General features: G+C 40.7%; 1 protein-coding gene across 1 annotated transcript; it reads left to right on the top strand.

Annotated features, from left to right (window-relative positions):
- The first annotated feature begins 231 nt into the window (after positions 1-231).
- On the top strand, positions 232-22,892 carry CROT (carnitine O-octanoyltransferase). Its single transcript, XM_068404918.1, has 17 exons — positions 232-336; positions 1,084-1,207; positions 6,821-6,945; positions 7,855-8,036; positions 8,220-8,344; positions 10,996-11,104; positions 12,844-12,937; positions 13,031-13,156; positions 13,613-13,714; positions 14,335-14,418; positions 14,515-14,622; positions 14,870-15,000; positions 16,391-16,514; positions 18,559-18,637; positions 19,461-19,554; positions 19,730-19,849; positions 21,948-22,892. The coding sequence occupies exons 2-17, from the start codon at positions 1,093-1,095 to the stop codon at positions 22,066-22,068; spliced, it is 1,839 nt and encodes a 612-aa protein (XP_068261019.1). The 5' UTR covers positions 232-336; positions 1,084-1,092; the 3' UTR covers positions 22,069-22,892.
- Positions 22,893-23,256: the final 364 nt, after the last annotated feature.

Genomic DNA, 23,256 nt, shown 5'->3' with positions numbered 1-23,256 from the left:
AGCGACACCAGCTGCGGAGAGCCCTTGCCTCCGCAGGGCCTGCGGGAAGCCCTCAGCGCGGCCCTGGCCGCGCTTCCTCCCCTTGTCCTTCCATTCACACCCCACCCCAGGACCCGCGGCCCCTCCACAGCTCCGGCGCCGCGGGGCCCCCTTCTGCTCCCGCCCCCGCGGCCCCACAGAGCCGCGGCCCCTCCGCCTGCCGCCTCCCCGCGGCCGTCCCGCCCCGCCCGGCTTCCGGGCCCGCTTGGAAGTGGGGCAGAGGTGAAGGCGAGCGGGCGGGCGGCGAGCCAGGTGGGCGGGCGGCGAGCCGGCTGAGGGGGGCCCAGCCCGGCCAAGGTAAGTGGGGCGGGCGGGCGCCTCCGTCGGCCTCTTTCCTCAGGGGATGCGTGGCGGTGGGGCAGAGGCTCGTACGGGCTCGGCTCGGCTCGGCTCGGCTGTCTCCTTACCCCTCCAGCCCCGTCCACCCGGCCTCTCCGGGGCAGCTCCCCAGCGCGGGCCCTGAGCTGCTGTAAACACCGCCGTGGTGCGGCGGCGGCTCCGGGCCCTGCTCGGCCCAGACCCGCCCCGGGCCGCCGTTCCGCTGTGCGGGGAGCGCTGGGGTAGCGGGGGCACGGCCGGGGCTCGGGCGGGGGCCGCGCCCCTTCGTCGTTACAACGGGTGTGGGGGCCTGGGTGAAGGTCTGCGGCGAGCTGCGCGATGGCGGCCGCCGGCCGGGGGTCGCCGTGCGACTGATTTTCCCCCCGCCCCTTCCCCAGTCAGCCTCTGGTGTCGGTGGGTGGGTGTCCCAGGGCTGGCCGGCTTCTACTCGGGGAAGAGAGTGACAGGCCTCGAGCTGGTTAATCGCGACATACCAGGAGAATGCATCAATAGCCGCCTGGCCATAGTTTCCCCCCTGTGGTGTGTATGCCGCTTGTGGCTTCAGGCCAACGAGAAACCCTCCATCCTGGCTTTGTCAGGGGACGCTTCCCTGATATGTCTTTTGCCTCGTAAATGGCTGGGAGGTGGGATGGGGGAGAAGACAGTGTGGGGAGATACATTATCTAACGTAAGCTTCTTTAATAGTCTGTTGATGTTGTGCTGCAGATCTGCATCATGGAAAAGCAAGTGCTTGAATCCTCTGAGGAGCGAACGTTTCAGTACCAAGATTCTCTGCCTTCCCTGCCGGTACCTCCTCTTGATGAATCCTTAAGTAAATACCTTGATGCAGGTAATGACTTAATATTGTCATAGTAGTGTGGCGTGTGCTGTTGTAACCAGGCTAATATGAAGATGTTTGCAAACTGATCTGTAGAGACAGCTTGTGTCAACTCATGTAATTAGGGTGGCGGTTACAGACAGGTTTAGTGTGTGAAAGGTCTTTTTCAGGTTCAAAACAGGAAACTAAGTGCCCAGAGCAACCTGACTAAAAGTTTCCATTTTATCCCTATTTGCCTTTCTTCAGCGTGGAAGGGAATTGGGCATGTGGGAAGGTTAACTTTTTGGTTTGAGGTTTTTACCCCCCCACAGGTTTTGGTTAGTTGGTTGGTTGGTTTGTTTGTTTGTTTTTCTAGCTATATTAGCTGGTCTAATAAAAAATATTTCTCCATCTACAAATTTTGTTTTGCATAATAACTACTTTGCTTGTTTATGACTGTGTTTACCCAGGATCTTTGTAAAAAACAGTTATTTCAAACTTCTTCATACTTAAATGTTCTTCTTTCTCACCAATCCTGTTAACTATACAGTAGTAGAAAAAGGCAGTGGTGGGCATTTTTGGGTAATTTAACTTAGATAATTTCTGCCTTGAAATGTTGGGTATATAAAGAAGATCACATAAGATAAAAGTTTTGAAAACAGCATCAGTGCACATGCATCTAGCTTTGTTTATAAAGCAGGTATGACTGGTTAGTTCTTTATTGTCATATAAGGCTTTGATATGTCAGGGATGACAAAGATACATCACCTAGTATCTTGAAATTACTTTCCTATGTTTCTTTAATAATTTTCAGAACTCAGAGACATATGAGCTTTTTTCTGGAACATCTACTTTGTGTCTTACTGTCTTACCTGTAATACAGGAGTGCTAACAGAGTAAGACGTAGAGTTCTGTCCTTAGCAGAAACATATTAACCAAAATTTCCATTTCCCAAAATAGAAATCCTTAAGTTCACCCTGAGTTCCCTTTTATTCCGAATGTAGTGGAAATGGCCCAATAGATGGTAATAGTGTTTTTTTTTGTTGTTCCTTACGTCATCACATTTTGATGCAGAATGTTGAAATGGTGGGTTTAGAGAAAAAATGTTGTATGTGTATGCGTGTCAAAAAACCATTTTGTTGTAATGCAGATTAACTAAAGTTGTGCTGCAATAGTAGTGAACCTGCAATAACAGAACTACCCTATAGAACTTAGTTTTGTAAACCCAGCTGGCTCTTCAAGTTAATCAATAACTCTCTCATGGAGTGATAAAATCTGACAGCACGTTCGTTGGCTCTTGTTTTCTGATTCTGATCTGTGTTTTCAGAAACACCTTCTCACATGTCCCTTTTTTTCACGCTGAAGTTACTTCCTGCTTACTGTTCCTTGTACATAAGTCATTCTATAACTTTGATCATCATTGTTGATCTCCTTTAGTCTCACTGGAGGCTGGAGGAAAGTTAGTCCAGTACTTTTGTTTCTGCCACAGTCTTCCCTTGTTCAAATCACTTAAAACCAGAATGTGCAGTGCACAATTCTAGACACTAGCTCAGAGATTCTTATTGCTTCAACTCGTTCATTTGTTTAGTCTGTGGAGGTGAGGGAAGGAAGTGAGGTGCTTCTGAAGAACAATTCAGAATCTCCAAATGACTCTTTGTAGATACTCTGAATCATTCCTTGGAAACTCCTGTCTTGACTCAAGACACTTAATATTAGTCAGTGTGCCTGTGTTAAAGCACTTGCCTGTTTAAAGCCAATCAACTGGAAAAGCTGGACAGAGTATCTCTCAGAAGGTGCCTTATTAAGGGCTTTATAGTAGCTGCCTCTGCTTTGGATTCAGAATGACTAACCTTGTTCTGAAGATAGGCCTTGAGCAGAGAAGGTGGCTGTAGCCGTGTTATTTAGCCTTTCAGCTCACCCCAGAGGTTGAGACTCAGAAGCTTGGACTCAGCCTGAGTATGAAAACCCAAAGCTCCAGCTCTCTAGAGGATTCCTTAACTATGCAACTGAATACGTCTTCCATGGGATAGTTCTTGTTCATGGACAGAGCTGATCTGTGCAGAAAGGAAGACAAGATCTGTGGGCCTAGAGAAAGTGGCAAGAGAGAAGTTTCACTGAACTCTAGTAAGAAAGGGGATGAGTTCTGCTCCTTCCTAGTAGTGCTGCTTCTACATCTGATCAAATCGTTTTTAAATGGAAAGAAACTTTGTGATCATAGAATCACATAGATTGGGAAGGGTTCATCTAGACCAGGTCCCTGCTCAAAGCTGGTCCAACTACAGCAGGTTGCTCAGGCCTTGCTTAGCTAGGTTTTGTGTATCTGCAAGGATGGAGATTCCCTAGCCTCTCTGGGCAACCTGTTCCGGTTCACCCTCGTGATTGCAGGAAAGGGAACAAAAACCAAACCAGCAACGACAAAAAAAAACCTCACATTTTCCTTGTCAGAAATTTCCTGTGCTCCAACTAGAGTCCATTTTCTCTTGTACTATTCCTGTGCATCTCTGAGAGGAGCTGTGCTTTATCTTCGATATGCCTTTCCATTCAGTTGGGAAGACCTTGCTGTAGTCCGTAACTTCGCATTCTCTTCTTAAGCTGAACAAACTCGGTTCTCAGCCTCATCATCATATGCTCCAGTCTCCTAGCAATCTTGGTCACCCCTTGAACAGGGACCAGAACCCAATAATTTTTCTTATTTTCTTTCTTGTGTGCATGTGCATATTGCTCTGTAATGACTGTAACTTGAATAACAGAGGATAATTATTCTCTCTTACAATATTATGTGGTAGTAAGGTCACTGTCTTCATTTAGCCCACACCCAGGGCTAAACAGTAGCAGTTTTTCTCTCACCCAACGTCCCTTCCCCAAATGAGGAAGGGAAGTGGGAAAAGGAGGGAGACTTGTAGGTTGAAGTTAATCAGATTTAATGAAATGAAGAAATCAATATAAATGACAACACAAAACAGACAGAAGTCAGATCACTGGCAAGTTGCTTCAGGAATCCCAATGAGGAAGAGGGAGAAAGGAGGAGAGCAGGAAGAGCCCCACCTCTTCTCAGCAAACCCTCTCTCTTATAGTGAGCTTAATGTCAATGACAGAGAATAACTTGTGGGCCAGCCAGGGTCAGCTGCCCTGGATTTAACTGCTAAGGGCCTTGATCACCATGGTTGGCCACAAACTGAAACCAAATCCCAATGAAACAGGACAGTCCCTCTCTGGGAAACCTGAGTGTTGGACTACCCTCAGTCTGGGGAGGCTTTCAACTCGTGGTTTCCTGGGTAGATACTGTAAACTGCTAAATGGTATAGGTGGATGGCTCTGTTGCTATTATTTCTGTTTTCACCTGTGTTCACAACTGACAATGGTACAATTCAAGCCGCATCTAGACATTGTTTATATTGACTTTAATAAAGCTTTTGGAACATCAAAAGCTTTTTCTTTTTTTTTTTTAAACTTCCTCACAGACGCACTGATGAAGTATGGACTAGGTAGTGGACAGTCAGGTGGACTGAAAACTGCCTCAGCTGCTGGGCTCAAAGGTTTGTGATCAGCAGCACATATTCCAGATGTAAGCCAGTCTCTGATGGTGTACCCCAGGGGTCCAGTGTTGTTTAACCTTTTCATTAATGACCTGGATGATGGGACTCAGAGTGCAGTCTGAGTTTGCAAATGGTACAAAGCTAGAAGGAGTGGCTGATGCTCCAAATCGTTGCACTGCCATCAGAGGAAGCTTGACAGGCTGGAGGAACAGGCTGACGGGAGCCTCCTGAAGTTCAGCAAACAAAGGGAAATGCCAAGTCATACACCCAGGGAGGAATGACCTCCCACACTATCACAAGCTGGGGCCAACTGGCTGGAAAGCAGCTTTACAGAAAAGCCGCTGGGGTCCTGGTGGACTTGAAGTTGAACATGAGCCAGCAATGTGCCCTTGGAGCAAGGCAGACCAGCAGCCTTCAGGGTTCCATTAGAAGGAGTGTTGCCAGCAGGTGGAGAGAGGTGATCCTTCCCTGCTATTCAGTGCTGGGGAGGCCATGTCTGGAGTGCTGTGTCCAGTTCTGGGCTTCCCAGTACAAGCAAGACGTGGACATACTGAAGTGAGCCCAGCAAAGGGCCATGAAGGCAATTAAGGGCTTGGATTATCTGACATATGAGAAAAGACACAGAGAGCTGGGACTGCTTAGCCTGGGGAAGAAAAGGCTCTAGAGGGGATCTTTGCAATGCATGTAAATACTTGATGGAGGAGTAAAGAAGGTGGAGCTAGACATTGCAGTGGTATCCAGTGACAGAACAAGAGGTGATGGGCACAAATTGAAATATAAAGAAATTCCTTTTAAATGTAAGAAAACTGTTTTTATTGTGAGGGTTGTTAAGCACTGGAACAGGTTGCTACCAGGGAGGTTGTAGAGTCTTCATCCTTGGATATACTCAAAATCCAACACAGTCCTCAGCAGCCTGCTGTAGCTGACCCTGCTGAGATGAGATGTTGGACTAGATGTATGAAGAAGAAAAAGGTAGTGTTTGCAGGCAAGCAGTCATAATTGCATCAAGACACAGTTGTGAGGAAGTAAGATTTTAATTCTACAAGGATAAGTAAGTATTTGAGACCTTGCCCAGCTGAAACTGTCGTTACTCACAAAAGCTAGATTAGAGGTGATACAGATACACAATTAATAAACATTAAACAAGTCTCCTTCTTAACAGCTGTAAGTAGATCAGAGGGTTAGCACTAGCAAGGCAGACAAGAAATTAACAGGCAGTAGTGTCCAGCAGCCTCAAAAATGAATCAGACCTCATTGCGTAGGCATTGACTCAGCAGAAACTCTGCCCCCCCCATTCTGTTTGCCACTGACTTCACAATCTAACTATAAAGGTAACAGAAAATATGTTCTACACAAGGTGAGTATAAGAAGACAATGAGGTGTGCCTATATGGAAACTGACATCAGCCATGCCTGTAACTGACCATAGATTTCATGGTAAAAGGGCTTTAAGAAGGGTTTTAGATTAAAATAATGACTAGTTTTGCAAGCATTTACAGAGAACTTTGGCCTGTATGGCCCATGACCTGAGAGTATTTTAATTCAGAAGTATTTTAAAATCTAAAAATCAGGTAGTAGTAACTGCCATCAGTGTCATTCAACGGTAGGTGTAACATGGGGACAGTGAATGAGAATTGATGGGCAAGGTGCTTGTGGACCATCAATGGACTTTTGAAAGTAAAGGCAAGTAACTTATGGTTGGTGAAGTAGGGTAGCAGACATGTATGGCTCAATGTATTAATTTACAAACAAAGTTCCTGTAAATTTATTCATTGAGTTCTGTGGCAGCTGATGGAGTTGCAGAACTCCATAGTATTTCCAGCTACAGTTTTAAATATATTGGATTTAGTTATCTGTTAGGTATTTCAGGTTTTCAGCAATTGCTTTCATCTGCTAACACCTGTATTTATTTAAAAGTATGTATTTATGTTCTATTAGAACACACTGTGATTTATTTGCAGATTTTTAAAAGGTGTTTTCCCTTCAAATATTTGTTTCAGAAAAATAAATTGGAGTATTTTCATCTACGCCCTTGCCCGTGGATATCTGAATCTTAGAAAAAAATCTCGGTATGCAGTTGTCTTTAAAATAAAAACATTTTCTTTTTACAGTGAAGCCATTTCTAAATGAAGAAGAATATCAAAGAACTGAGGATATAGTTAAAAAATTTGAAAATGGGATTGGGAAAGAGTTGCATCAGAAATTACTGGAAAGAGCTAAAATGAGAAGGAATTGGGTACGTATTTAGATATGTAAGAAATCATTCAACTTATGGAAAGTTGGTTGTTCAGGATATAATTTAGAGAGCCATTTAGTTTTTTTTTTAATCTTAGGATCTTCCTTATATCTGCCACTTAGCCTATGGATATGAACACGTTCACTTATATACGTGTGATTTTTTTAGGAAGTTGGGTGGCTAAGAGAGTTCATGAACTGAAGTGTTAAGTTACCTACCAGCTTTTGAATGTTCTGTCTGTCAGTCTCCTATCACCTCTGTCCCCCCTCTTGCCAGCCTGTGTCCCCCCCTGCCCCTACCCCCCCCCCCCAAAAAAAAAAAAGTGGAATTTAGATCTGGTCTCTATCTCTTTCTTTCCTGAAGAAAGCTATGTGGTAGCATTTTCAAGTTGTCTTTCAATGGAGAAAGGGATACAAGGAGGGTCATTACGGAGTGGAATTCATGAGAACTTTGTAAATCTTAACACGACACACTCCGGAGCGGGGATTTTCAGATGGTGATAGAACAAATGCATTATGAACTGTCTGTCGCAGATCCTCTCTTGCACATTTCTCCTTCCCTTCCATTCTTCACAGAGTGATCTGTCTGATATTTGCAGCAGCCACAGCTGACATCTGCCAGACTTTTAAGATGTTGAATATCAGGGAAGAACTCTTCATCATAGTTTACAGTTTAACAGTCTTAAGCAGTACTGAATTTTATTTCAAGCTTGAAAATAGAAGAGCTAGATGTATTACCCTCAGCAGTTAGTTCTGAACCACTGTCCTGCCTTCTGTTATATAGGAAATACTATTCAAAATATTAAAAAAAAAAAAGTGGTAAAAAAAGCAGGCAGTTGAACAATCAGGTGATTATTAAAGAATTCAAGACTAAAACTTAATTCTGATGCTAAACATTTTTCATTTGCAGCTGGAGGAATGGTGGCTGAATGTGGCTTATCTTGATCTTCGCATATCAACGCAAATACACTGTAATATGGGAGGCCCCGGTCCATATATTGAACACTGCTGGCCACCCAAAGAGGGCACTCAGATAGAAAGAGCATGTGTAAATATATGGCACACCCTGAAATACTGGGAACTATTACGAGCGTAAGACTTTAAGAAAAAATAATTGATTCTAAATATTAATGATCTATGTATACTTTAGTCGCAAAAATATGTTTATGTTCATTGGCATGCGTTCTTTGCAGTAAGAGATGAGTTTGTCTTACCTTGATTTACTTGCATGATTATAATATCTCGTTTTAATTTTGGTGTATTTGTTTACTACAGAGAGAAGGTGGCTATAGAGAGATCTGGGAATGTTGTTCTGGACATGAACCAATTTCGAATGCTCTTCTGCACTTGCAAAATCCCTGGAGTTACCAGAGACTCGATTGGCAGTTATTTTAAAACTGGTAAACAAATGAAAGTTGTGGGTTAATACAAGCAAATGGTTTTGTATTAGTGGGCTAATGGAGTCGTCATTTCAACCATAAAATACTGGCTTCCTCAAGCACTAAATCAGATACTGGTTGTTGAGTACTTATATAAGAAAGCAAAGAAGATATCTAATCTACAAATGCCCTTTTTGGTCCAATATTTAGTCCTTTCTAAATAAGATTAAAAGAAAGCTTTGCTTCAAATCGTGTGTTACCAGCCTGATGCCTATAATAAGTGTGCCAGCATTAAGAATTGATAAAGAGACATTCCATGTGTTATAAGTGTGAGTGGATTCTGTGTATTATACAGGCAGAATTTCAGTGTCATTACTAGTTGCATCTTTTTCCACAGAATGCATTTCTCGAGTGTGCTCCCATGAGCAGATCTGTTGGGATCATTCTTACTTAGTTTCTATCATTGTGCTGTTTCTTGGCTTGGCCAGCTGCTTCTATTTTCAGTCTTGAAAGTAGTCCGTAGTGCTTCTTGAAGCCATTCTCGTAAACTCCCAACAGTTTTCTGGGGTGCAGGATCAAGAGCTAGGGTGAACTGTAATGTTCTTATTCATCTTCCACTAACAAATACTGTAGTATTAATAATCAAGTAACTGACATCATAATACCCCTTCCACACACATTCTGATGTGTCCAGAGTTGTTCAGCAGTGTCACTCTAGATAATCATGGGAGATGTGAATTCCTGTAAGACTCAGGAATTCAAGAAGAAGGAGGTATTGCCTTGTGCCATAGAAAATGTATAAGGAAGTCTCCATACCACAGGATATGACAAGAAAATGCAAAACCGAAGGCAAGTTTCAAGGGTTTTATCTTAGCATTACAGTTGAAGAGTCAGTTTAAATACCAAAACATAGAAGAAACATTCAAATGGTGGAAATTCAATGTTCTGTTTTGATCGCACTTAATAAACAAAGCTGTTATGCTGTGAAGATGCAATTTATGTCATTCATGCCTCTTTTCTGCCTTAAAATATTGTAAGAACTTTATTAAACAGTCTTGCTTACATAATTTTTCACCTCATACATAGCAGGTAATATCCATTTCCACGCAGATTGTCTACCTCCAGATGAAATGTTTAGTGCAGTTAGTTGTCTTGATTCTCTGTGATTCATGGAGAAATATGAATACCTCCAGAGAAGGATTTGGACCATCAAAATATGCAGGTATCTGAGATTGGCAGAAGGGATTGCTGTCTGGAGAGGGATCTGGTTTTCTCCTTTGGCTATAGAAGGAACTGACAGGGTCTAAGCACTTGTAGTACTCAGATTGTAGAGTAGGGCACCTAAAACTTGACAGGTAATGTCAGCTTGGAGTCAAAGACCACACTAAAAGCCAAGAGAGCCTGATCAGTGGAACCTGGAGAGCTATTTGGTTCAGCCTGCAGCAAGCACCTTAATGAGAACAGGTGAAGAGCTCATTAGATGTCATTAAGTGTATTGGGTAGATCTCTGCCAACTGTAGTGAGATCTTGGACGCTTAATTCTAGGTGTGTTAACTTCCAAACTTAATTCTACCCCTTGCTTTAGACAGCTAAGGTTAGGAGGATGCTACCTTAAAGTAACTGAATTTGATGTCTTCCCTTCTGATTTTTTTTTTTATGTTAAAATTAATTTCATGATCTATGAAGGTGAGATTTACATGAAATGATGAATTCCCCACTCTAGGATGTCTTTAATCAGGTATGTCTTGAATTGTATTATCTGATTTAGAAAGTAAGATCATAAAGATAGATGCAAAAGCCTTATAGTTGAGATTAAGACTTCTGTGGATGCCCATTCAGTTAAACATTGTGGGTAAAGTGGCATGTTTCTTCTTTTTCCCAGGGTGGAGTACTGGACTAGAAGAGATGTGGCACAGTGTCTCAGTTTGAGAAAAATGTAGCCACGTTTCGTGCGGTTTTAACATCTGATTTTTTTGTCAGAATCTTTTCCAGCTTTATTTAGTCTTATTTCCAGATAGACAGATTCCATAAGGCAATGCTATGCAAGTGTGCGTTTCTGTATAGTGGCCAAATTGGTGTGTCACTGCTCCCTTTTTACAGATTTGCATATTACAGATCAGGTCAGATTGACATGGTAGTGCATCTCGAATCTTGAGCTGCATAACAGAAACTGGTTGCATAAACATCCTGACAGTGGAAGGACTCAATCCTGCAAAGTGTTATAGCAGCAGGCTTGCTGCGTTCTACGCATCCCTTATAAAAAAAACAAAACAAAACTCAAACAAAACTCATGCAAGAGAGAAATGTTGCTAGATCAACTTTCAGCAAGTGACACTCGTTTTGGCAGACAGTGTTCCTGCCTACAAGGCACACAAATAACATTTGCTACTAGGTAATGACAGTGACTTGAAGGAGTTAATAACAGTGGCAGTTATGGACTTCTGTATATTTTCTCTGACAGTTTTAAAAATGGCTTCAAATTTGCAATAAGATAATGAAATTGGACTTCAAAAGTTCTTTTTTCTTCTTTCCTGTTTTTAACTCTATGAAATCTGCCTCATTTTGAACAAAAAAAGGGGTCTGTAGGATTTGGTGAGTGTTTTTCCTGTATCTATCACTCACTTTATCCCCATGGTTGAATTTTCATGTTCTGTTTTTTTGTTTTATTTCAGAGGCTGAAGGTGAATGCCCATCTCACTTAATAGTCCTGTGTCGAGGTCGAGTGTTTGCATTTGATGCTATACATGAAGGCAATATGGTGACTCCTCCAGAGATTTTCAGGTTTTCAAACTACCTTGTTTCAAATGAACTGTCCTATTTAAGCTACATACCAAGTTTTTCTATCCCCTTCACCCCAAAGAATTATATGTGAGAGAGGCTACAGGTTCTCCTCTAGCTGAGGGTTCAGCTTTGAGTAAATTCTTGTTTAGTGGATGGCATCTTCTTGCCATGAGTCATGATGATCAGGTACTCTTGTAATACACCCATAGAACATCACACAAAAGGGCTGAATGAAGATGTTTTAGTAGGAAACATCATTTATGTGTGAAGTTTCTTGACATGGAATTATTAGGATTATAGGTAACATCATTCCTTTCAGGACTAATCCACATTGATAATTGTCTCATTGCTACTTAATCATTATCAAACATGATACTATCATGTTGATTCAAATCTGATATACTTGTGGATGATTTTCTAGGAAATAGAGGGGCTGGAATTCCTGTTGGTGAGTGCAGCAGAGTCCAAAATCATAGTATACACTGGTTGACTTTCTGCTAGCTACAGAGCAATACAGCAGCATTTCACTTGCATTTCTTGTCTTTGTGCCAGACGTGTGAAAACTAGACATGTTAGTGGCTCTTTTTGTATTCCTGAGCAGGAACAGAAAGAATTTGGTTCTTTAAATAGTAAATTTTAGAATAGGGCAACTGCCAACGTTTAAAGCTTTTTCTGTGCTATATCTCCTATCTCCCAGTAGCATGCAGAGGTGTCAGCTTTACAAATTGGCAATATAGTTGTGGCCACAAGGTTTTCTACTCTGTTGGTTGAACTCTGATGTCACATATAGAGGTAGTTTCAGCATAAGTCTCCTGTGATCGATGTGGGATCTGTATGCATCTACTTACTAAAGAGAGGTTCTGCGTTTCAGCTAGGAATTACTGCATTTGTCAAAGTGCTGTTTATAGAGCACAACAGAAGACTTTCATAATTAAAATTGGCAAAAGGTGGATGGCCAGACTCCTTAGGCAAGACAAAAACTGGTTAGAGAAGCTCAAAAATCACTTTTTTTTAAAGTCTGGTACTTTAATACTTAAGATATTTCAACATATGTATTTCTAATTTCTGTAGTTGTACCTGTTAGAACAAGCAAGTAACAAAGAAATGAACTCCTGGACTACAGACCAAAAACCCTAAAGCTTTCTGTTGTCTGTAGAAAGGGCGGGTTGGTTTTGATTTGTTTGGCGGTTTTGTTTTTTTTTGTAACCTTGTCATGGTTATCTTGTATTTTTGACAACTGTGTAACTAATGGTCAGTAGTGAAGTTCAACAGGCAAGAGTGCCAGAGCAAAGGGAAAGACAGATTAAATGCCTGTAAATTGTGGAGTTTCTTTAACACCTAGAACAACATGTGAAAAAATTAATTTGCAAACTAAAAATTAGCTCTCTGTTAATAGCTCTTCAAAGGGAAAATGCAAAGAAAAGGTAGGAAGATAAGTATTCTTGTGTAGTTCAGCCTCTGTTTAGGATGTCCTGTAGCTACTGTTCCGCTTTAAATTTCAGCGTTCATCTTGAGTGGAAGTTTCCCCCATCTATCTGATGAGTTGCTATAAAAGCTGCAAAACTGCAGTATTGCAGGTGTCTGCTGCTCAGGAACGTTTGATATGCATGGCTGAAGTCTTAAATCTAGTTTTAAATTAAGTGCATATGGAACACTTAGGTTCATAATTGTTTACATGTAAGTTCGTACTGGGCCAGTAGCTGCAATTTGAATTAACCATTAACCAAATCTTCTTAAAGGCAACTTACATATATCCAGAAAAGATGCCATAGTGAGCCAGAGGGACCAGGACTGGCAGCTCTAACAAGCAACGAAAGGACAAAATGGGCAGAGGTGGGAATACTTTAACAGTTGATTCCTCAGAAGAGCATTGTGATCACTGGAAATGTGTCATTTTGCTACACTTTGTCTTTTTATGCTTTCTAGTTACGTGAATATTTGATTGCTCTTGATCCGAAGAACTTAGCTCTTCTGGAAAAAATTCAGAGAAGTTTATTTGTGGTCTGCCTGGATGATTCTAGTCCCCCTGCAACTCCTGAAGATTACACCGAGGTACCTAAGGGGTTTTGATAATTCATATCTTGTCTTATTTATATAAAAATTTGTTCTGCGTATGTGCATGCTCTTTCTGTAGTAAAGTAGCACTTCTTACTCTTTCAGAACAGAGAAAATGAAGCAGATAAATGTGCAGATAACGCTTCTTTTTGACCCATGGGATAACTTAAATAGTTTGAATTGTTAGGACATTGAAAGTGGGAATGGCTGAAATCTATCTTCATAATCTTTTAGCCCTCTATGCTTCAGGGTCCTCAGAAATACAGTCATCAACTTGTTACAACTCCTAATTTAAAAATTTAGGCTTACAATCGTGTTTCATTTTCAACTGGATGAAAATATCTTATCTCTCAGGGAACCCTCACCATCCTCATGTAGGCTTGGTTTAGCTGACAGAGGTTGGGAGTGTACTCAGTGTTTTTGAAAACCCACAGCGTGTAACTTTTGCTTTAGGTTACGAGGCTGGGGCTAACAGGTGATCCAACGGTGCGCTGGGGAGATAAATCCTACAATAGCATATTCTTTTCCAATGGAACCTGTAGCGCATTCTGTGATGTAAGTTGAAAAATCCGCCCCCCCCCCCCCAGACCTTTCAAGTATTTATTTACTAAGTTTTCCCTTTCAGAGTATTATTTTAAAACTTAGTGTGGTCTTTTTTAGTGTAGCTTTGTTTACTAGGCACCTTGTCTGGCAAGTTTCCAAAAGCAGTCTGCCTTTACAGTGTTTTATATTACACCATACTTGAATTAAGAACATGAGTTCTGAAATCATAATCTTATCTTTAAAAGTATTTAATGAGCGAGTTCCAAAGACAAAAAGATATCTTGCACAAGAAGGCTTACAAGTAACTCTTTGTATTAGGTAGCTATTTGAACAGCTGTGTTTTTAAACTTGAATTTTTTAAAATTCATTACTGAATGGCCAGAAAGACCTACATCCTGCCTGAAATCTGCTTGTCCACAGCAGTGGTGTATTGTGCCTCCCTATCTGGCTGCAGAGCAATCAAAACGGGATGGACTTACAGTAGCTCTATGTATTGTGGGACTAGAAAAACAAGTCCAACACTGTACAGTAAAGCTTTTGGTCTGCAGGGAAAGAGTGGGGTAGGGAAAAAAGCAACTTGATCCTCTTGCAGTTATGCAAAAAATGTAATATTTTGTCTTATATGATTCTAGCATTCGCCTTTTGATGCCATGGCTTTAATTACCATGTTATCTCATGCTGAAAAGAAGATTATTGAAAATGAGGGAAAATGGAAGGTATCTATCCTTTAAACTTTCAAGTGCATTAGTTAATGTGTATTTTCTTATGGATAACATTTTCTGTTTTCCTTCTTTCTGTCTGCATCATCCCAGGGATCAGATAAAGTGAGGGATATTCCATGGCCAGAGGAACTTGTATTCACAGTGGATCAAAATCTTATAAATGAAATTGGACGTACTAAAGAATTGTATTACAAAAAGGTGGAATTTCTTGCTGCTTCTCTTAGTTGTCACTGATATTTTTTTTTTCATTCTATTTACATGTTTTTAGCTGGTCTTCCTCCGTGCTGGAGAACAGAGATGTTATTGATAAATTGTTGAATCTGGGGACTTAACAGCATGGTTAAATTTGTTACATTTTTGGTTTATGTCGAGTGTGCTTTATTTTAAGTGGACCAAGTTGTGATATTTCTTGACTTCTGTGGCTTTTCCTCCTTTGGTATGACAGGTATCTGACTTGCAGCTAGTGAATTATGTCTTCACAGCCTTCGGCAAAGCATTGATTAGGAAGAAGAAACTTCACCCTGATACATTTGTGCAGCTTGCCCTTCAGCTGGCTTATTACAAATGCCATGGACGGTAAGAAAAAGCTCATTACCTAGATTAGGAATTAAAAAATAGATTATTGAATAAAGGGGTGGATCTGGAGATATGATGCAGTGGACTTGCAATGCCACTGTGTAATTTGCTATGCTGATGTAAGAATGAAGAAGTAAGGGGTTTTACTGTAAAGATTGAATAGGGCCTTATTTTCCGCCATTGAAATCCATGGGCTTGTGCTCTTGGCTTCAGAAGAATTGTGTCCTTGTGCGCACAGGGATCAGGTATGTACACTGTGGAAGGGAGGGCAGAAGACAATCCATGAAAATGTGGATTTGGGCTGTACAGATAATTGGGCAAATGCCAAACACGCAGTGGTTAGGATTCTTTTAATGCCAAACAGTGGCTCAGATGGAAAAGAAAACTTTATCTGTAGCAAGTGACAGCCATCAGTGAAATGGTTAGTCTTCTAAGCCTGTAAAAAGCCTTACAAACCTCAGTGTATCACTTTCTTTAGCACCATTAGATGTGAAGGTTTGGGCAGAATAATAGAGCTATAGATAGTGACCCTCCAAAATGCCTGGCTCTGCATTTTGGGGTGTGTCATTTTATTTTGTATTATTGGTATGATGGCAGCGTTCTTCCCGGTATTGGTGATCCCAAATTTCTCTTTGCTAAATTATGCTCATTATGACTTGTATAAGTCATTACTGACCTGGCGAGTATTGCTTGCTTCAGAAAAAGAAGGGTTTTGTCATATAAGCATGATGCTTAGTCACTGGAGATGCCTGTCTCATCATAAGAAATGCCACTAGACCTCAGTTTGCTGAACATTGGAATAAATTAATTGTCAGACTAAAATAGCCTGTGAAGTCTGTTCTAAACACACAAATATGTTTTATGTAAGTTGTGTATTAAATGGTAGACTGTCACAGGGCTGGGGATCCTCCAGGTAAAAGCTGGATAGGTGTCAGTATGCAACAGAGGAGGATTTGAAGCTTTTCCTTATAAATGCATTGGGAGACACTGCTTATTTCTAGTGTATGTCTTAATTTTTGAGTTTTTGGACAGTGTAGATGGCTTCTTTAATGGAAATATACAGTGAAACTGAAGCTTGCATAATTTCAGCTTATTTATACTAGAGGCTGACAGATCTATAGTCTGCAGAAAATAGCCATGACACTCCAGTCTCTTCAAGGCATGGTTAGAGGCAGCACTGGCACTTTTTCAGTCATCTGTCTCATAAAAGCTTGCAGAACTCCTTTGTGGGGTTTTTTTCAGACACAAAATTTGAAGAAAATTAGTGGCTTACTGATACTTCTAACTAGGCTAAATGTGTAGGATACTTTGCAGAACTTTTTTTTCTTTTGTTTGAGAGAGCATATAGTTTTGTTAAGTTAATGAGATACTCTTCCCTAATTTTTCTTAGCCCGGGCTGCTGTTATGAAACTGCCATGACCAGGCAATTCTACCATGGCCGCACAGAGACCATAAGATCATGTACTATGGAAGCAGTGGAGTGGTGCAAGTCCATGCTGGATCCTTCTGACAGTGTAAATGCTGAAATCCTACTTTAATCATCATGTATTTAGAAGGCCTGTCATTTGAACTGCTTAAAACTCGTTTTGCTATTGTCTCATTAATGGGAGTTGGCCTGTTTCCAGTGAGACAGATTTCAAATGTTGGGTTGTTTGAAGTCTGGCTCTTGTCATTGTGACTGAGGTGAGCTGTCCTGGGTGGGCTTGTTTGTTTTTCTATCCTATTTACCTTTTGGTTTCAAGAATGTAAGTGTCTTGACTTACATTGACACTGATTTTTTTTTTTTTTTTTTTTTTTTTTTTTTTTTTTCCACACCTCAAAAAGTAATGGGGTTGGAACCAATGTATTCTGATGTGGAGTGATCTGTTGTTTTAATTTTTAAGTGAAATCAGGAAATGTTAATCTAACTGTTGAGTCTGAGAGCAAGGTTGAAATCTGTTTGTGTCCTAGTGGCAATAGGGATGTATTCCAGAGTTTGTCTCTGAATAGCTGAACCGGTGATCTTTTCTTTTCCCAGCAACTGCCCTCTGGTGCTTGGCTGGCAAAGCATGTTATGCCTTTCTTGCCAAGTGAGAGCTGTGCTAAAGCGCTTTCTCTTGGCCTCACTGCACATTTCTCAGAGCCTGAGAAATGAAGCAAGGAGAAGATTTTTGAGACAAAGCGCTACATATCTTTTAGGAAATTCGAAGGTTCTATATTGTTAATGCATCTGAGAAACATACAGGAATATTGCTGTCAGGAAGTACGTGTGATTGATAATTATAGTCTTCAAGAACGTATTTTCCTGGTCTTCACTGACTTCTTTTGGCATGTGCTGCAGCTTTAAAACTCAATTTTCCTGCCGTTATTCAGATCTGCTTTCCTATTGCAAATACGGATTCCTCTTATTTCCCTGCTCTTCAGTAATCTTCCAACCAGTTATCAGGATCTTATGGCTAATACACATAGAGGTTTGTTAGTTCCAACACTAACTCTAGCCTTTTTCTCTTTGTAATTTTGATTAGCATCTCCAAATATCTTCCTGTGGCTATTTTTTATGATAAACTCATGGAGCTTAAAAAAGCATTGAATCTGTTCAATAGTCTTGAAATTAAGATGCTTGAAAGTCTACTTTTGAGGTACTAGAAAATACCTAAAGTTAGGTACTTCAGAAAAATCTTTTTGTCTCAACTTTTCTTTTGCCCCTTGTGAGCTTAGTAGCTTGATTTTTATCCAAATTGAGTGGTTACTGCCCTTGTTTTGCATTCTCTGCTGTACCCTCTCGTGTCATGAATAAAAGGATAAAGGGTGTTTCTTAACTATTTAAGAAGCTAGTAAGATCTAAGATCTTACACGCCAAGATCTTGGGTGTCTAGAGATGTTTCTCTAGGCCTCCTTTATGAAAACGTGTTATTTGTATTCTGTTCTCTCTGTTTTTACTATGTAAGTTTCAATACAAAATCGAAAAAAAACACAACATTGAGCAGAACTACTGTCATGGAAGTAATGTTTTGATCAGCAGAGAAAAGTTGGGAACGCAGCTGGCATCTGTATATTTTAGTTAGGGTCTCCTTTGTTTTGTTTTCTGCTTTTGCTTCACAGATTTTTTCATTTGTGAGTTTTGAGGTGGTTTTTGTTTTTTCCCCATGAAAAATGATGATCATGTAAATGCAACCGCACCTGCTAAAAGCCAGTGTGCTTCTGAATAAGTGGTATTGTAGAAAATTTTTGGTTTTGATTACTCTAGTTCACAGTGGCGACTTTCCATTGTTTCAGCTTGTTTGGGAAAGAGCATGAGGTTTAGGATATTATTCAGTACAAAAGTGATCCAAGTAACAGAACAGGAATTCAGGAAACAAATGAAGAAGATCTCATGAAAAAGGAATTTGGATTTGGGAGAAATAGTTTCAGAAGGGTTCTGATGTACCTTTCAAGTTCCTCCATTTTCTTCTATCTAAAATTGCTAGAAACTGTGAAAGGGAAAAACTTTCTGATCTGTAATTCCTGATGTGTTACTCATCTGGATTGTTTTTTCTTTTTCTTTTTTTTCCCCTAACCTGTCTCCCCTACTTTACACAGACTTATCAACGACTACAGCTGATGCATAATGCATTTGCAAAGCACAATAAAATGAGGAAGGAATGTGAGAATGGAAAAGGTACTCTGGGATCAAAAGTTTTTTGGTTCTGGTGGTGTTTGTTTTTTTTCTTGTGGGTGAAAAGGGAATATTGCTGTATGTTAATACATTTTCTAGGTCTCCTTGTTTTCAAGCTGAGTAAAAGCTACCCCTTAACATTTTATTCTTTAATTTCAGGGAAAGGAACTAAAACTTAGTTTTTGCACCCTTCTTTGTGCCCCAAAGACACATGCACTTTGAATATTAATTCACTTTTTCTGCCCAGCTAAACGTTACTTCAGAATATCTTCTGATCACATATATGCTTTGCTGGCAAGTAGGAAATGCAGTCTTTTAAGGCAGAGGAGAGATTTGGGTGAAATTCTAACGCACCTGTGTTCGTGTGGTAATTTATTCTATGAATGAGAAAGAGTAGCTGTGAAATAATCACCTGATGAACCTTCATACTCTCTCCATTCTACCTGGTGAGTTATCTAGGCAGCTGTGACCCTGACAGCCTCCTTTTCACCTTGTCCACATAATTGCCAGTGGGCCAGTTTCACTGTGTGGAACTAAAGTGGAAGTTTGCTTGGTTTTTGTTTTCCACAGGAACTGTACTGGGTTTATATTACTTAGTTCATTTGCATTTGGGCTCAGTGTTGCAAGCTGAAAGTGATGAAGGCCTCTTAGATCAAATGTTTGGGATATGTTTTTGTGTGCTGCAATATAAATCTTGTTTTTTAGTAGACTCTGTCACTTGTCTGTCCTTCAGCTCTTATTTGAGCTTCCAGCTATCCAGACCAGAAGAAGCAGAAAAATGGGAAATGCCGCTATTAGTGGTGCAGTATTTGCATTTATTTGACAGGCTTTGACCGTCATCTTCTGGGTCTCCTACTCATAGCACAGGAGCAAGGACTGCCAGTGCCAGAACTTTATGTGGATAATGCCTTCACAGCTAGGTAATTTGTATTCTTGTCCTTCAGGGAGGTTGTATCCCTTGATACAGAGGACTTTGTTACATTGCCTTATGCGTGCTGATTTCTTGATGTCTAGGACAAAATAACTTTTTTGTAAAACTCACTTTGTTTTAAACTATCTTTAAAAGTGCTGGTTTTGGTTTGTGTTGTTTTACAGTGGAGGAGGTGGGAATTTTATTCTTTCAACTAGTCTGACTGGCTACACTAGGTTTAGTGGATCTGCACTCCCTATGGTACATCATGGCTATGGCTTTTTTTATTCAATCAGAGATGACAGGTAAGGATTATAATATTTCATTTGGGGCATGGTTCTGTCTATCACAACGGGAAAAGTGGCTAACAGCTAGAATGAGGAAAGGAAAAGACAGAAGAAACATGGCTGAACATGTCAGAAAAGGTTCAGAAGTGAGGTACATGAGAATAGAGGCATTAACATACTGGGAAAGCACGTGTGGGAGGAAGGAGGAACGGTGCAAGTGAAGTGAGCACCGAGATACTGAGAATAAGCAGAAAGAAAACAGTGGGGAAGGTGAAAGAAGGGAGGAACAGAAGAAGGTAGCTTAATTTAAAATAAGCTTTTGTTTTAGAGATCATTAAATGTAGCATGGAAAGATATTTTTTAAAAAGTAGCAATCAACTGAGATAGAGCAGATAGAGTACGGGTGAGCACACTGTCTGTCATTCTTGTCAGTGATGCACACATCTATTGACTCAAGCCAGGCCTCTTTGAGTAACAGGGAGAAGCTAAAACATTTGGCTTCACTTCTCATAAAATGGTAGGATTCGAAAAGATCCAACTTTGGCTTATCGGTCTTACAAACAAAAATTATTGCTTCTTTATGAAATCTAATAAACTACCTTGATTATAATGCATTGAGATAACTTGCTATTTTGTGATTTGGGTGTAATTTGGATGACTTCTTTCTAAAGCTCAATATGGATTGTGTGCAGATTTGATTCAGTTTGAGAACTTGCTGACAGCGCACTCTAATCCCTCATCCAAGTCAATATATTCATTAATGACTTGGATGAGGGATTAGAGTGCGCTGTCAGCAAGTTCGCTGATGACACCAAACTGGGAGGGGTGGCTGACACACCGGAAGGCTGCGCAGCCATTCAGAGAGACCTGGACAGGCTGGAGAGTTGGGCGGGGAGAAATTTAATGAAATATAACAAGGGCAAGTGTAGAGTCCTGCATCTGGGCAAGAACAACCCCATGTACCAGTACAAGTTGGGGACAGAGCTGTTGGAGACCAGCGTAGGGGAAAGGGACCTGGGGGTCCTAGTGGACAGCAGGATGACCATGAGCCAGCAGTGTGCCCTTGTGGCCAAGAAGGCCAATGGCATCCTGGGGTGTATTAGAAGGGGTGTGGTTAGCAGGTCGAGAGAGGTTCTCCTACCCCTCTACTCTGCCCTGGTGAGGCCGCATCTGGAGTATTGTGTCCAGTTCTGGGCCCCTCAGTTCAAGAAGGACAGGGAACTGCTAGAGAGAGTCCAGTGCAGAGCCACGAAGATGATTAAGGGAGTGGAACATGTCCCTTATGAGGAGAGGCTGAGGGAGCTGGGTCTCTTTAGCTTAGAGAAGAGGAGACTGAGGGGTGACCTCATTAATGTTTATAAATATGTAAAGGGCAAGTGTCAAGAGGATAGAGCCAGGCTCTTCTCAGTGACATCCCTTGACAGGACAAGGGGCAATGGGTGCAAGCTGGAGCACAGGAGGTTCCACTTAAATTTGAGGAAAAACTTCTTTACTGTAAGGGTGACTGAACACTGGAACAGGCTGCCCAGAGAGGTTGTGGAGTCTCCTTCTCTGGAGACATTCAAAACCCGCCTGGACGCGTTCCTGTGTGATATGGTCTAGGCAATCCTGCCCCGGCAGGGGGATTGGTCTAGATGCTCTTTCGAGGTCCCTTCCAATCCCTAACATTCTGTGATTCTGTGATTCTGTGAGAACACAAACCATTTATACTTAGATCTATGTCTCTGTTAAGATAAACAGAACTGGATGAAGATTTGCCTTTTATTAGGTAAATAGAAAAGAAGTACTTTAAACCTTAAACTAGTTGCAGAGAAGAAATATAATTCACAGTATTTTCAAATAAAAGTGGAAGAGTTATGTCACTCTGTGTAGAAATAGGTATTTAAATCGAAGTATCTAGTTTCAAGATCTGTCAACCATTGCTATTGCGATCACTATTGCTTACTGAAGGCACTAGGGTTCCGAGTCCTTTTGAGTGCTGAGACAGTCTGTTTATGTGACAATTTTTGCATCAGAATTTATGTCAGTAATTTCACATTTCAGGGCAATTTGTATGACTTTTATCCTAGACCATGAGAATTAAGAGTGGTAACTTCATTGTTTTCTATATTGATAGGATTGTTACTACCTGTTCTTCTTGGAAGTCATGCCCAGAGACTGAAGCAGAAGTGCTGTGTAGAACTGTGTTCCAATGTTTTCATGACATGCTACAATTAACAGTTGCAGCTCAGCTGTAAGGTTGATAATGATGTAAAAGCCTCTGCAAGCTCACGAGTTATATGTAGTACTTATAACTGAAATGCTACTCAAGAGTACTGTTATATTCAAGTTAAGACATTTAATGACCTTTGTGAAGCCTACCTATTTTTATGGGATTTACTGTGGTAACAGTACCCATTTAAGAGTAATGTAGCCATTTGCAACAACAATGCAAGCAGTAGTACCTTATCTAAGTAGAACTATGCAATATTAAAATATGCCTCAACAATGCAAATGTACTTGAGAGATGTGGTGTGGGAGAATTGATGGGAGATTTGTATTTATGATCTTAGTAGTAACACGTAGAATACTTTGTAGTCTACTGATACTGTTTATACCAGTGGAGCATTTAACTGCGTACTTAAGGATAACCACACTATCCTCTTAGGTGATTATGCTTCCTATTCATAGTGGTTTATGAAACAGAAGGGCTGCCTCCATCAGGCTATGTGTTATTTTATAAGTTATCTTTCATTTTTGCTATTGGGATTATACCAAATAAATGTTGTATCTGTGAACGGGGATGTTCCCACTACATTTGTGGTATGAGAGCACTACAATCTGAAGTATTTTGAAAAAGGAGCTTTCAATAATACAGACAAAGCAGCATATGAGTTCCAAATTCCTCAGAGTTTTCATCTTCTGGTGAACTGTGAATGTCTGCTGCTTTACACTAATGATACACAATAAAAGTAAGCACTGAATGCAATCTGATAAGGTTCTCAGGATTTTAAGACTTGATTCCTCTGCTTGAGCAGCTTTGTATTTTCCTGTTATAGAAATAAAATTCTTCTAAAAATCAGCTTTGTATTGATTGATTTATGGGTGGGCTTTTTAATGTGTAGCTACTAAACTTTGTGAGAGAGAGATGATCTTGGGGACAGATGAACTTGAAATAGATCCTAAAGTACCCATTGTTTTCTCTTTTCTCTAGTTTTTGGCGTTTTGAGAGAGATCAGAGATTATGATTTGTTTTACAGAAACAACTGCACCCTCAGCTAACGCTGAAGAGTCTCTTTGCCTTCTGGAAACCGTTGCATATTTTTTCCACAGTAGCAAGAACAGAGTTTCACTCTTTTATTTCCTTCCTGAAAGCCTGACACTTCTCTGAGTAACAGGCCAGGGTGTGTTATACTGTCTTGTTGCCCTCAGAAAACAGTCTGTTA

Source organism: Nyctibius grandis, chromosome 7, assembly GCF_013368605.1.
Source record: "Nyctibius grandis isolate bNycGra1 chromosome 7, bNycGra1.pri, whole genome shotgun sequence".
NCBI classification, from domain to species: domain Eukaryota; kingdom Metazoa; phylum Chordata; class Aves; order Nyctibiiformes; family Nyctibiidae; genus Nyctibius; species Nyctibius grandis.
The sequence above is the reverse complement of the archived record's forward strand: the minus strand, read 5'-3'. Positions and strand labels throughout refer to the sequence as shown.

Excerpts from the sequence above, each read along its gene's own strand:
- CROT (XM_068404918.1), top strand. The coding sequence starts at position 1,093 with ATGGAAAAGCAAGTGCTTGAATCCTCTGAGGAGCGAACGTTTCAGTAC. Across the intron at positions 18,638-19,460 it reads GGAATGTGAGAATGGAAAAG|GCTTTGACCGTCATCTTCTG; the intron begins GTACTCTGGGAT and ends TTTATTTGACAG. Across the intron at positions 19,555-19,729 it reads GATAATGCCTTCACAGCTAG|TGGAGGAGGTGGGAATTTTA; the intron begins GTAATTTGTATT and ends GTTGTTTTACAG.